The sequence below is a fragment of the Typopeltis vanoorti genome, chromosome 2, assembly GCF_054136105.1.
Source record: "Typopeltis vanoorti isolate ZY-2024b chromosome 2, IOZ_Tvanoo_1.0, whole genome shotgun sequence".
Lineage (NCBI taxonomy): Eukaryota > Metazoa > Arthropoda > Arachnida > Uropygi > Thelyphonidae > Typopeltis > Typopeltis vanoorti.
In genome coordinates, this window is record NC_143550.1 from 27,431,512 (window position 1) to 27,445,991 (window position 14,480).

General features: G+C 34.0%; 1 protein-coding gene across 3 annotated transcripts in view; it reads right to left on the minus strand.

Annotated features, from left to right (window-relative positions):
- Positions 1-14,480, minus strand: part of ari-2 (E3 ubiquitin-protein ligase ari-2) — a 208,768-nt gene that overhangs the window by 32,089 nt on the left and 162,199 nt on the right. For all 3 annotated transcript variants that reach the window (XM_090404136.1, XM_090404144.1, XM_090404128.1), the window contains exon 10: positions 9,498-9,625. In XM_090404136.1, the coding sequence (XP_090260262.1) occupies positions 9,498-9,625 (128 nt within the window). The remainder of the gene's footprint in view (positions 1-9,497; positions 9,626-14,480) is intronic.

Consider the following 14,480-nt stretch of genomic DNA (forward strand, 5'->3'; position numbering starts at 1 on the left):
TAAGCATTCCTGCAGAGCATACTACTTTAGCTTTATGGATTCCATCACCCATTGAGTTGAAAGTATTCTAGAGAACTAAAAGAAGATTTGTTATAAGATAAATGTGCAGGTTGGTAGTGCACACCAATGGCCACACTCTGGTAAACCTCCTCAGCTGACAGGCTACACTAAGTGAGGGTATCAGCAATATAAAATGCTATAAATAGGGAATGTCAACTTTTATATGCACAAAGTCTGGAATGGCTAAGATAGCAGAAGAATCAGCATAGATTGATCAATGATACCCAGGGCATGGCAGCAAGATGTGTGGCACATCAATAGCAAGCTCCAGACATGTAAAGAACTTGTGGTCAGCTGCCATGGAAGAGACTGGAGCCTCACCATGAAACACACCATGTTACAATATGAAGTCAGAGATGTGATTGATCTCCACCCCCCCTTCCTGCAACTATCAGCTCTTATAACTACAGGGAAGAAGAGCTTGAAACCAGGAACTATAAGACAAGAACTACCAAGGTAGTATATGAAAATGATATCCCAAATTCTTTGGGGGAGGATATTCTTGGATGTTCCTTGTCTGAAAACCACGAACAATCACTTGAAAATAGTAGCGTGAAATGTCAGGACACTCAATGATGTGGACAAACTAGACAACTTGATCCTGGAATTAGAAGTGATGAAGGCAGATCAGTGAAATGTGGTGGGCAGATACCGGCATAATAATAAGAAAAAATTGCACTATATTTACTCCAGCAATGACTTACACCTCAAGGAGTAGCACTCATTCTAAATAATAAAATCGCAAAATCCCCCCCATGGGTATTGGCCCATAAATGACAAAATCATAACAGCCAAAATAGCTGCACAACCATTTAACTTATATATTATCCAAGCATATATGCACAAATCAAGATCACCCAGACAAAGAGTTGGAACAGTTTTATGAAGACACAGAAATTAGAATCTATAGTGCCGAGTCAGATGATGATAGTATAATGATGGGCAATCTAATTGCAAAAGTGAGTTCAGAAAAAATCTCAATCTGCATGAGTAATCAAGGGCTTGAATTAGAAATGAAAGAGGTGAGAGATTGATCCAGTTCTATAAAACCATAGTCATCATCAAATTCCTGACATGTACCCTCAAGGGGTGTACAGGATATGATAGTACTACATGAAAAATTTACATCATTACTAACTTCCTATCTACAATTTTCTTCCAAATCAGTCTGTTACTTGTCAAGACTCCAACATTATCAGATCTTATATTTCTATCGTCTAAAGCACTTTGTACCATATCAATCCACCTATATCTTGGTCTTCCTCTGAGTCGTTTTCCTGCCAACCTGGCAGAGAACACTTGTTTTGCTAATCTTTCCTTGCCCATTCTGTTAATAACACACATCCAGGAATGCATTTGCTCTGCTAATGCATTCCTGGATGCTGACAATGTCAAGTTCTTTCCTAATATCTCTGTTTTTCATATGATATTGCCATTTTGCAAGTGTTTTACTTCTGACCCAGCTCTCAGATCCATAAGTTAAAACTGGTTTGAACACTTGTCTTGTATACAGCTAATTTAATGTTCTGACTAATTTCTCTCTTATTCCATATGAATTTATTCAATTGACTTCCTACTATACCAGCTTTGTTGATTCAGTTGTCTATTTCCATATTTAATTTACCATCTTCAGTAAAAATCGTGCCAAAGTAGCTGAAATGTTTTGCTTGTTCCACAGGTTCCCCGTTCACAACGCAGTTGACATTTTCAACAATTCTACCTATTTTCATTGTCTTTGTCTTTTTAATGCTGACCTTCATACCATATCTATTACAACAGTTATTCAATTTAGTCAGGGAATCTTGCAAACTTGTAGCGGGTTTATTTAGAAGTATAACATCGTCCGCATAAAGCAAAGAGCTGACATTAACATCTCCAATTCTGATATCATGTTTAATACCACTTTCCTTCATAATGTGATCCATATAGATAATGTACATCCTTGTCTCACACCAGATATAACATTAAACCATCTTCCTGTACTTCCTTCAATTCTAACTGCTGACTTACAACTCAAATAAAGACTAAGTATTGCTTGATATAATGTCCCATTGACACCATATAAATGTAGCATACTGAATAGCTTCTCTCTCTTGGCAACTTGTCATATGCCTTTTCCAGATCAACAAAACTTAATTACAGATCTTTGTTCTATTCCTATGCTTTCTCAACTATTTGTCGTAAAGTGAAGATCTGATCCTGACAGCCTCTATTTGGCCTGAATCTAGCTTGTTCTTCACCAAGCTTTTCTTCCACAATTCTTCTCAATCGTTTCTCAAGTATACTTGCATATATCTTACCAGGAACACTCAGTAATGAAATACCTCTGTAATTCTCACATTCAGTTTTATTTCCCTTTTTATATATGGGTACTATTAGAGCTCTACTCCAATTATCGGGAATTTGTCCCTCTGTCCAGGCTTTCTGAACTATGCAGTGCAGCAACTGTAAGACTTTTATACCACCATACTTCAGCATTTCTGGTGGAATATCATCTATCCTGCTGCCTTTCCACATTTCGAGCCTTTGATGACTTTTTCTACTTCAAGTATGGATATGTATTCCTGACTGTATGCCTGTTGAGTGTTTTTTACCACTGTGCTGTCATCACTGCTTGTTTCATTTGGCAGTTTTTCAAAGTAATTACTCCATACTTCAAGGATATCTTTTTCTCCCGTTTTCATGTCACCTTTACCATCTCTAACTGCTTTTACAGCACTCCTTCCTCCATTCATAAGCTTCTTCAACAACCTCCAGAATATTTTGCCACCTTCTTGATATTTATTTTCTATATTCTTGCCAAAGCCCGTCCCATGACTTTTGTTTAGCTAATTTTACACAGTGTTTAGCATTCTTGCATTTGTCACTGTATTCTCTAAGAGCACAAGCTGACTTATTTGCCAGGAACTTTTGATAGGCTTTCTTCTTTTCCTTCACTGCCTGTTTAACTTCCTATGTCCACCATGGAATTCTAATTTTTCTATCCTTGCAGACAACTTCACCACATACCTCTCTAGCTGAATCAATTAGGGCTTTCTTCAAGGTTTGTTTCCTGTTCTCAAACTCTTTCATTTTTTCTTCAGTAATCTTTGTGTATTTTAGTCTACAGTTCCCATCTGAGAGCTGCTCAACTTTTATTCGCTTTAAAACTTTCTTACATGTTATTCTTTTCAATATGAAATTCAATTTCATCCTGCTCAAGACTAAATTGATCACTTCCAATTTCAAATGCTCTGTATACTCTGGTGTCCTGCACCAGGGAGAAAACATCACTATCAAGAATAACATAGTCAATGAGACTTTTCTTATTCCTTGCCTCTTCTCTCCATGTGAATTTGTGCACATTTTTATGTTGGAACATGGTGTTAGTAATAACCAGTCCATGCCTTGAGCAGAGATCCAACAAATAATTGCCATTATTATTAGCTTTGCTTTTTTCTCTAAATTTTCCCAAAATATTTTTGTATGTCTCACAATCATTTCCTACTCTGCTATTTAGATCCCTAACAAGGACCAACTTTTCCTTTTTCATTATGTCAGTTGCTTTTTCTAAAGCCTCAAAAAATTCCTCCACTTCTACCTTAGTAGAACCTTCTGTGGGACCATAGGCACAAAATAAGTCTCATTGTAAAGTTCCCCATTCTCATATTTGCCCACATTACTCTACTTGAGACTGCCTGCCATTCAAGAAGATTGGCCTCTTTTTTGTGTTGAATACTATGGCTACTCCTTCTTTTCCTTGATTGTCATTTCCTGAATATAACATTTTGTATTTATTGCTCAGAAAGATCTCACCAGTTTTTGTCTTTTTTGTTTCAGTCACCCCTCTTATGTCGATCTGGTACTTATCTAATTCCTCAGCTAGCTCCATTTCTTTGCCATTCAGGCTTCTTATGTTGATAGTACCGATCTTTAACTCTGGTGATGTTGAGTTGGGGTGTGTTTTCAGATTTCTTCCAGTAGCTGACGTTTCGCTGTTTGCCCTGGTTCCCTGGCGAAAACAACGGGGCCTTGTTTAACCGGGCAATGCCCCAGCTGGCATGAAATTTTGTCATGTTGTACCATCATTTTTTATTTTGGTTTAACCAATAAGAATACAATTTGGTTGGCTAAATCCCAAATTGCCAGCCCATCCTCGTTCGTTCAGTATCCAAGTAGATACCCTACAGGGTGCACCACAAGAAGGTGAGGATTGGACATTAGGTCAGAAGCCCTGGTCGGTTCTACGCATTCCTTTAAAGGCTATGTGGAGGTCTCCTCTCAGTTATACAGCTTTGACCCAATGACTTAATAATTGTAAACACATTATTTAAACATCCTCCCAGGAGATTATATACATGGAAAAGCCCTGGAGACATCTATAGAAACCAAATTGACTATATAATAATAAGCAAAAGATTTTGAAATGTGATAACACAAACAAAAACATATCCTGGAGCAGACATAGGAGCTGACCACAACCCAGTGGATTGCAAAAATCAAAATAAAACTTAAGATACCAAACCAACCACTCATAAGAGAAACTTATAACTCAGACTCTTAAAGTCATCCCTTAACATTGCTGACACCACTCACACAGAAACTAGAAGACCAATTGATGGAATTAACACTTTCGCTGCCACGCTACTCGGGCATAGTTTGTTCTCGCACGCCAAGCACTTTCGTGTCTTCAAGGCCACTACGAGTAACCTCGTAGCCGGCTTATCAGACAGAATTTTGTTTCATACGCCAACTACAAGTAATCCCGTATCACCCCCCACCCATATATTATATGTGCTGAAGAATGTGTTTATTGCGTCTAGTCTCTAAGAACCTTCAGTTTCGCTATGACCAGTAAAAGAAAACTTACTGATAAAGAATTAGAAGCGTATGCTAATATGAGCGATGATGAATTTAATGAATTCATCATCGCAAATGGAAGGATTAGAGGGAAGTTCTTTCCATTTCAAATATGCACAAATTGGAAATGGTTGAAGCAAAAAATCGGAATGGTAAAATTCAATTAAAACCAAATATCGTTAGGGACTATAATTTGGGTATGTCAGGCATCGATCTTTCTGATCACATGCTTTCTTACTATTCCCACTTACAAAAGACAATTAGATAGTCAAAGAAATTGGCAATACGCATTTTTGATATATGCATTCAAAATGCACAGAAATTTTATAATATAATTACTGGAAACGCAATGACTGCATTAAAATTTAGAGATCAATTTATCTCAGTTTTTGTTGGAATGGATGAGCTTACAGCATCACAGAATATCAGCAGGATTCGCAATCTTCATTATTTGGAAATTTTACCACCTACAGAAAAAAATATTCGCTGACAAAGCCATGCCGAGTATGTACATGAAACAAACAACGATGCGAAACACGTTATTATTGTCCTGTTTGTCAGGAAAAACCACCATTGTGCGTGGAAAATTGTTTTAAACTGTATCATTCGTAATTTGAATAAACTGGTTTTTATTTTCTTGATTTCATTTTATTATTTTTATTGATTTTATCAGTTTTAAATTGATTTACACATTACGTGTTATACTACGATTAGCTCGCGCTTGGCAGCATAGGAGGTTGGTAATTGACATACGAGTATATTCGTAGTTGGCTTCTGAGGCACATATATAATATACTATATTTTAGTTGAAATTATTTCCCTTCTATTAATCCCCCAGACGTGCTCTCCATTTTATTCAGAATCCAAGGGTCCAAATTAACATAATTATACTAAGGGTTAACTCGTGTTTGGCATAGGAGGTCGGTAAATCAACATACAAGTATACTTGTAGTTGGCTTGTGAAGCTCATATACGAACTACAAGTATACTCGTAGTTGGCAGCGAACATGTTAACATGAACTGGCAAACCTTCAAAGATAACATTAATAAAGCAGCCGAAAATATGCTTCTACAATTAAAAAGGAAAAAGAATAAACACTGGAACTAACCCAAATATAAAAGCATGAATAAAGAAATGAAAAAAGAATGCAGGAAAGCCAAAGATGAATGTATCAGGAATAAATGACAAAATGACTGGTAGCAAGCACAGAATTGTATGAAAAGATCAGCAAAATAACAAACAGGACAAAGAAAGTAAATCATGCAAGTGTCATTAGAGATTCAAGACACCATATTCTAATTGATAAAAAAGAAATCATGGAAAGATGGGTTAAATATACAAGCAAATTATATGAACAACAAAGAAATAATATTCTCGAACAGGCAGATTTAAAAGAACCATCCATCCAATGTACTTTGTGAAGTTGAAAATGCCATCAGAAAACTAAAACCATATAAAACTGCAGGAATAGATAATATCTTGGCAGAATGGTTGAGGACTCTAGATAAAGGACTTAAATTTCTAACAAAATTATGCAATAAGATATATGACTGGATTTCTAACAAATTTCTAAATTTCTAACAAAATTATGCAACAAGATATATGAGACTGGATTTCTTCCCAAAGATAATAATCACTCAATGTTTGTTTCAATTCCAAAAAAACCAAAAGCTACAAGATGCAAAGAGTTCAGGACAATTAGCCTCACCAGTCAAGTATCAAAGTTCTTTTATATGTTATTCTTGAAAGAAATAAAAGAAAAATAAATATAAAAATAAAAGACACAAAGTGTCTTTAGGGAAAATATAGGTACAAGAGAAGGTATTTTCAACATCAGAACCATCAGAGAAAGATATTTAGAAAAACAAAAAGATGTGTACCTTTGTTTCATAGATTACAAAAAGGCATTTGACAATGTTCAACATGAGCAATTAATTGAAATTCTTTCAAAAATAGGCATGGACAGAAAAGACATTAGGCTAATAACTAATATTTACTGGGAACAGACTACATCTTTGAGAATAAATGGAGATATCTCAGAAGAATTCCCAGTTTCGAAAGGTGTGAGACAAGGCTGTGCCTTGTCTCCGATTCTCTTTAACCTATACATAGAAGAAATATTTAATAATATTAGTAATCTTCAAGGAATCACTGTATGGGACAGAACTATTAATAACCTAAGATATTCCAATGACACAGCTCTTCTAGATGAAACTCTCTAGTACAGCAAAACATATGGCCTCAATTTCAACTTTATAAAGATAAAAATCATGATAATTTCAAGAGAAAAGGAAATACCAAAAATATACATTAATAAAAAAAGAAAATAAACTAGAACAAGCGCAAACATGCATATATACCTGGGACACTTGATCACAGAGAATGGAAAGACAGAAGATGAAATTAGAAGGATTAAAATTGCAAGGCCAACTTCGAATAATATGAAAAATCTACTGACATCTAGAGAATTAAACCTGAAAACGAGACTACGAATCTTCAAATGTTACATATGGTCCAAATTATTATACTCCATATAATAATTTTAATATAATATAATAATTTCTCTAGATGTCAGTAGATTTTTCATATTATTGAAAGTTGACCTTGCAATTTTAATACTTCTACTAATTTCGTCTTCTGTCTTTCCATTCTCTGTGATCAAGTGAACAAAGATATCCAATTTGAGTGTTAAAAAAAGGAAGCTCCTTGAAATGCAAAGAATTATGAGGATATTATGAAAAGACAAATGAAGAAATACTAGAGATAGCAGATGAAAACAGAAGCCTGGTAAAGGAAATTAAAAAGAAAAATCAGCTATTTCAGACATATTCTTAGACACAATTGCCTACAAAGGACATTCTTGAAGCAGCTGATGAGGGAAAGAGAAGGAGAGGAAGACAAAGACTGAAGTGGATGAAAAATATAGAAGAATGGACCTATCTCTCATACGAGGAATGCAGTAGAGAGGAGCAGAATACAACATGGTAGTCAATCTACTGAAGGAGGTCAACTAGACATGACAAGATAAATAATGTAATAATAAACTAGCCATTCTGTATTTATTCATTATGTTTATATATCTTGCTATTTATTAATGTATATTATTTTATATATGCTTGTACATAGATTCTTTGCTGGAGTCTGTCATCGTGGAAGAACATAACTATAGCACAGGCATAAAGAGACATCACGACAAATAAATAGTATTAATCTATTAATCTATCCAGCTGACAAGATAGATACAAACATTGTAAAATGCTTGATAACGTAGCATGAAAGAATTATGATCACCTAGTAATGCAGATTATGAGATAACAGAGGTTGTCAAGAAGTGAAAGAAGCATGCCTGGAATAGAAGAAAGTATACCAAAATCTCCTGGCAAAGTTGGCAGATGAGAAAAGTTTTTCGAAACACTACAATTATATGGGGTGAGTGGAACATTATACAGAACAATACATAGTCTATATTTAAGTTGTCACTCAGCAGTTAGAATTGAAGGAAATACAGGAAGATTGTTTGATGTAAAATCAGGGATAAGACAAGGATGCACATTATCTGAACTCTTATATCATCTATATGGATCACATTATGAAGAAATTGGCATCAGTCCTGATAATAGAATTTAAAATGTCAAACTTAGCTCTTTGCTTTATGCAGATGATGTTGTACTCCTAAACACATCTAGTGCAAGTCTTCAGGATTCACTAACTAAATTGAATAAGAGCTGTAACAAATCTGGCAAGGAAATCAGCAATAAAAAGCCCAAAAACTATGAAAAGAGACAGGAACATAGAAAACTCTATCTGTATTCTGAATGGAGACCCTATACAAGTAAAATATTTCAGCTATTTAGGTACAGTTTGTAATGAAGATGACAGGTTAAATCTGGAATAGACAACACAATAAGCAAAGCTGGTATGGTGTGTAACCAGCTAAATAAATTTATATATGGAATAATAAAGAAATTAGCCAAAACACCCAACTAGCAGTATACAAGACGGTGTTCAAACCAATTTTAAGTTACTGATCTGAGAATTTGGTTAGAAATAAAGCATTTAATCAAAGACTAGAGACCACAGATATGAGAAAAATGAGGGAACTAACCGATATCATCAATGGCAGAATCATATTAAAAATGAAGGTATCAGAAAGGAACTTGACATTGTCAGCATTCAAGAATGTGTCAGCAGAGCTAATCTAAGGTGGCATGGCCACTAAATAGAATGGGCGAAGAAAGGTTAGCAAAATAAGTGTTTGATGCCAAGATGGCAGGAAAGAGATCAAGAGGAAGATCGAGGTCTAGATGGACTGATTCGGTCAGAAGTGCTCACAAGTATGGATTGATTTGGAGGAAATTGTTAATAGGAAATTAATAATAATGTAAACTTAATCATGTGGTGCTGTCATTGTAACCTGAACACCCCTTGGGGATACATATCAAGAAATGGGTGATGATGATAGTATTGAACATTTCATTAACCTCTCTTGAAACAAGCATGCACTTTTTACTCTGAATTTATATCAACCATATGATATAACATGGATATGTTTAACTAAATCAATACACTAATAGAAAACTAAATTCAAAATACTTGCCCTTTCAAAATAGAAGAGGTATTTTTTCAGTGCTTCTCTGGCTTGAGCATGAGCTGATTCATTGGCAATATTAGGATTTTCCTTATACCTACTGCATTCATAATATTCACTACCATGAGTTTTCCAGTCTAAAAATTTTTTAAATGTGCATTTAATATTAGATTTGTATATGCAGACAACACAGCTTCTAATTTCTAATATTTTGATTTAGATAAAATATAAGAAAATGTCAAAATATAATTTAAAAAAAATAGAAGAAAAGTAATCAAGCATCATGTAACCAAAAAAAAAAAAAAAAAAAGGGGGGGGGGGATCGATTTATAATTTATACTAAAACTAAAGTACTTTGAAAGTTTAAGATTATTATTTCATGAAATGTATCCTCAGTACAGGTGTACGGATGCTATAATATTCATGCTCAACTAAGACTCATTGACTAGTTTCTTCTTCTTTTTTTTTTTTAATGAAACAATTTTCTTCAGTGTATATTTAGGTCTCTTCCAGACAAAATCTTTGTTTCAGCTAATCATTCATCTTCCATTCTGTTTACATATTTCTTAGAATATTAATAAGAATGAGCTACTGTCTATTATAGCAATTTGAGTTTGCTATATAGCAGCTCCATTCTAGACTTCTGTAGATTGGCTGAAAGGATCACACAGGTGAACATTACATTACAGAAAATGTAACTTTACAATGCAGGCATTTGAAACCAAAAATCCCACAGAATAGGTCAATTCTTATTCGAGGAGTGTCCTATGTTTGTAGATGCATGTGTTCACAGGGCTGGTTTGCTGTTCTGAGGGACGAAAAACCTGAATTTCTGGGTGAAAAACCCTTTACCTCTATTTGAGACCAGCTAACTCACCTTCAGTCAAAAGATAAATGTTCTACATGTCAAATATGAGAATCGAACCCAGGCCTTTCTGACCAAAGGGCTTCACCCTTACCGACTGAGCTATGGAGGCATTAACTATGAACATTACAGAGAATAAATGCCTCTGTAATGTTCATAGTCAGTTTTATTTCTCCTTTTATGGATAGGTACCACGAGAGCTCTACTCCAATCATCTGAAGTTCAACTTTCTGACCAGTCCTTCTGAAATATGCAGCGTACCTATTTAAAACTTTTATACCTCCATATTTGAGCATTTTTGGTCGAATATCATCTATTCCAGCTGAATTTCTACATTTCTGACTTTTTCTACCTGAAATATATTTTTTTTAAGGTTATACAGTGATCAGCATTCATATTTATGAATTTAGGGACACAAAACGTAAGTGTTGAAATGATTCTTATTTTCAGAGGTACCTGTGGCATAGTATAATTATTAAAAGATGAGCTTTCCACATTTCTACAACAGATAAATAGCCTTCACCCATGTATTCAATTCACCATGGAAAAATAAAATTCTGGTACTTTACTATTCTTGGACATCCTCCTTACTCGAACTTCTTCTGGTACCTTATCTACAAGTGTCTTTCGAAAGCCCACATTTACTGGCAGATGCATTCATAAAAAGTCTGCTCACGTCACATCTCAAAAATTTGGCATTCTTAAATCTCTAATTAATAGAGCACATAAAGTTTGCTCTTCTCCAGTAATCATACAACAAGAACTTTTCATCATTAACAAGTTAATGGAATCGAATAATTACAACCCCAATCAAATCCAACAGATAATTGAATCTTATGTTCCAATACCTAAGGTTTCTTCAACAGTCCGCAGAGTTCCAATCCCTTACATTCCAGGAATCTCAGAACCTATAGGTAGAATTTGGAAAAAGTACCAATTGATTACCACATATGTTCCTATCAACAAAATTTCCTCTTCATTGCCTTCTACAAAGGATAAACTGTCATCTCTATCTTTGGCTGGCGTTTATCAAATACCATGTGAATGCGATGTTTCTTATTTTGAACAAACTGGCCGTTCCGTGGAAAAAAGAATTAAAGAACATCAATATTATACTGAATACAACAAACCTCAGAAGTCTGGTCTAGCACAACACAGTATTAACACTACTCATTATATCCAATGGAATAAAGTTGTTCTCCTCCATGGATGCAGGTTCAAATATGAACACCTTTTTAAAGAAAGTTGTGAAGCTATTTTACACCGACCAAATAAAAAAAAACAATTATCTTAAATATTATTATTTTCTATCATTTCCAAGCACGTGACAACAATTGTATTTTAACAGATGATCCACCAAATGTACGTTACTTGTATTCCATTCCTATATGTTTGTGTGACACTGAAGATGTACTATTAGTTTTAGTATGAAATATCTGTACCTTTATTAATTAAAAGTTATTACGGTGGTCTTATGTTTTCTTTTAATAAGTGTTGAAATGGTTATTTTACTTATTATTAATAAATAACACTTGACGTTTCGACCCCTGTATTGAGGTCATCATCAGAAAGATACATGTGTATAGGAAACCAAGCTACATGCTCTTGCACTCTATAAAGGTAAATTAAATCTACGCTGTTAATTAATCTTTTTCTTAGCCTGACCTCTAGTGATAAAATAAATAAATAAAATAATAATAATAATATAAAAAAAATTAAATAAATAATTAATGAATAGAATAAATAAAAACTACAATAAACTCTGCTAAAGTCCTCCTGTACTAAGATTCTTCTGGATTTGTACAGTTCGGATTGTTAACTACGATTTTCTTCTGGACTTGTACAGTTCAAATTGCTATTGAATATTAAGGAAAAAAAACTTCACTAAGTCTTGACAAGAAGTACAAGAAGACTTAGTGAAGTGTGTCCCCCCCCCCCTTAACATTCAATAGCAATTTGAACTGTACAAGTCCAGAAGAAAATCGTAGTATAACAATCCAAACTGTACAAATCCAGAAGAATCTTAGTACAGGAGGACTTTAGCAGAGTTTATTGTAGTTTTTATTTATTATTTATTTTTATTTACAGTAAACTCCGAAGTTAAGCAGTAGGTGGGACCAACAAAAAGCGTGTAAGTCGAATTCGTGTAACTCGGGGTATAATTTTGCATGTAATTTATATATACAAACATACAATTGGGACCAAAGGTTTACAAAAACACCTATATTTTTTAAGAAATATAATCATAATTGTAGTTTTTTGTACATAAAAAAAAGAAAGTTATTTCGATGTCGATGGTTTCATAAAATCTAATAGATTCGTCTGACGGCATAACGTCTTTTTCTTGTCATGCAAAATTTCTTCATAGCAAGCTAATGATTTTTTTATTCCTTGCCTTGTGGCTACAATTCGTTCCTCGTTAAAATCTATGTCCTACAAAATCTGTAAACCTTTCTTTTATGATTGTTCTTACTGTGGATTCCTGTAGATTGAACTTCTTTACTAGCTCACAAATTTTCATTCCGCCTTCAAAATCCTTAATAATGTTGAGTTTTGTTTCCAAAGTCAATGTTTTTCTTTTCTTGCTAGCTGTAGAAGAATCGGACTTGCTTCCTTTGTACGATATTATTATTTTTTATGTGAAAATTTTTTTATCAAGAACATAACATTAAATAAAAGCAAGGTTTGCAGACTATAAAAATTGCATATGAATGGAGGCCGTGCGAAACATGTCAGTGCTTGTTCACAGCATGTGCGACACTGGCGAATGTGGCTGATGCCTGAAAGATATGACTAGTGGTGAGGCGTGAAGCGGGACGGGAATACGTACATATAAGAAACTACGTAAGTCTGGGTAGCGTAAGTTGGGGTATGACTGTATTTAATTTTTTAATTTGTTTATTTAATTATTTTTTTTATCACTAGAGGTCAGGATAAGAAAAAGATTAATTAACAGCGTAGATTTAATTTACCTTTATAGAGTGCAAGAGCATGTAGCTAGGTTTCCTATACACATATATCATTCTGATGATGACCTCAATACAGGGGTCGAAATGTCAAGTGTTATTTTATTAATAATAAGTAAAATAATCATTTTAACACGTATTTTGTGTTCCTAAATTTGTAAATATGAATTCCTGAAATATTGATACGTACTCCTATTTGCATTCCTCTTGAATGTTTTTTACTGCCATGCTGTCACTTTGAATTGTATCTTTCAAAGTAATTACTCCAAGCATCTAGAATATCTTTACCTTCAATTTTTGAAGTCAATTTTTTCATCTCTGATTCACTGATATAATTCGAAATGGCAGTACAACATGAAATGAAAATTTTCTTAGTGATTATACACCAAGACACACTGTTTACAAATGCATTCCATCCTTGACTGTTTGTGCACATAAAAACGAAATAAAAAAATGTAAATGCAACTGGTGGTGTTCAATCAATGAACAAATAAATTATTGCATAATATAAGCTAGATTAACTTAGTTCCTAATTTTATATAGCATAATATAGAATCGGTTGTGTCTGTTAAAAAAAAGGAGAAATATCCTGGAAAATATGTAAAATAAAGTATTGTAGACTGCAAAATGGATTGACATTATGATTGTTGTAAATAATACATTATTAAATATACCACGGGTGAATTAAATAACTGAAAACACAAAACTTTTTCAAGACACTCCAGGCCACCAATAAGTAGGATAGTGGTTTCTCACCAGGTGATAAATTTCTTCTGTCACCTAGAGACATTCGCAAACTATGCCCACTATGTGATTTGGATCAGCATGGGTTGGGTCAAGACACTCTAAACTCAGCCAACCAGGTCAACAAAGTTGAGGAGTGGAGCTTCTAAACACTAAAAACTATTGCCATTTTAAATAGTTTGAGGATTCTGCAAAATTCTTTAAATCAGACTTTCAGAAAGTCTGAAAAATTCTAAACAATAGTTCGAGGTTTCTGTAAAATTCCTTAAATCAGACTTTCAGAAAGTACTTACTTTTATCAGATTTATGACTTTCTTTATTAGATTTCACATCGAGGTGTTCACAGCATGATCTCTGACTACAAAATGTTCATTAATACAATTATTCTTTCCAATTTGAGGGAGATTTTTGGTTTGT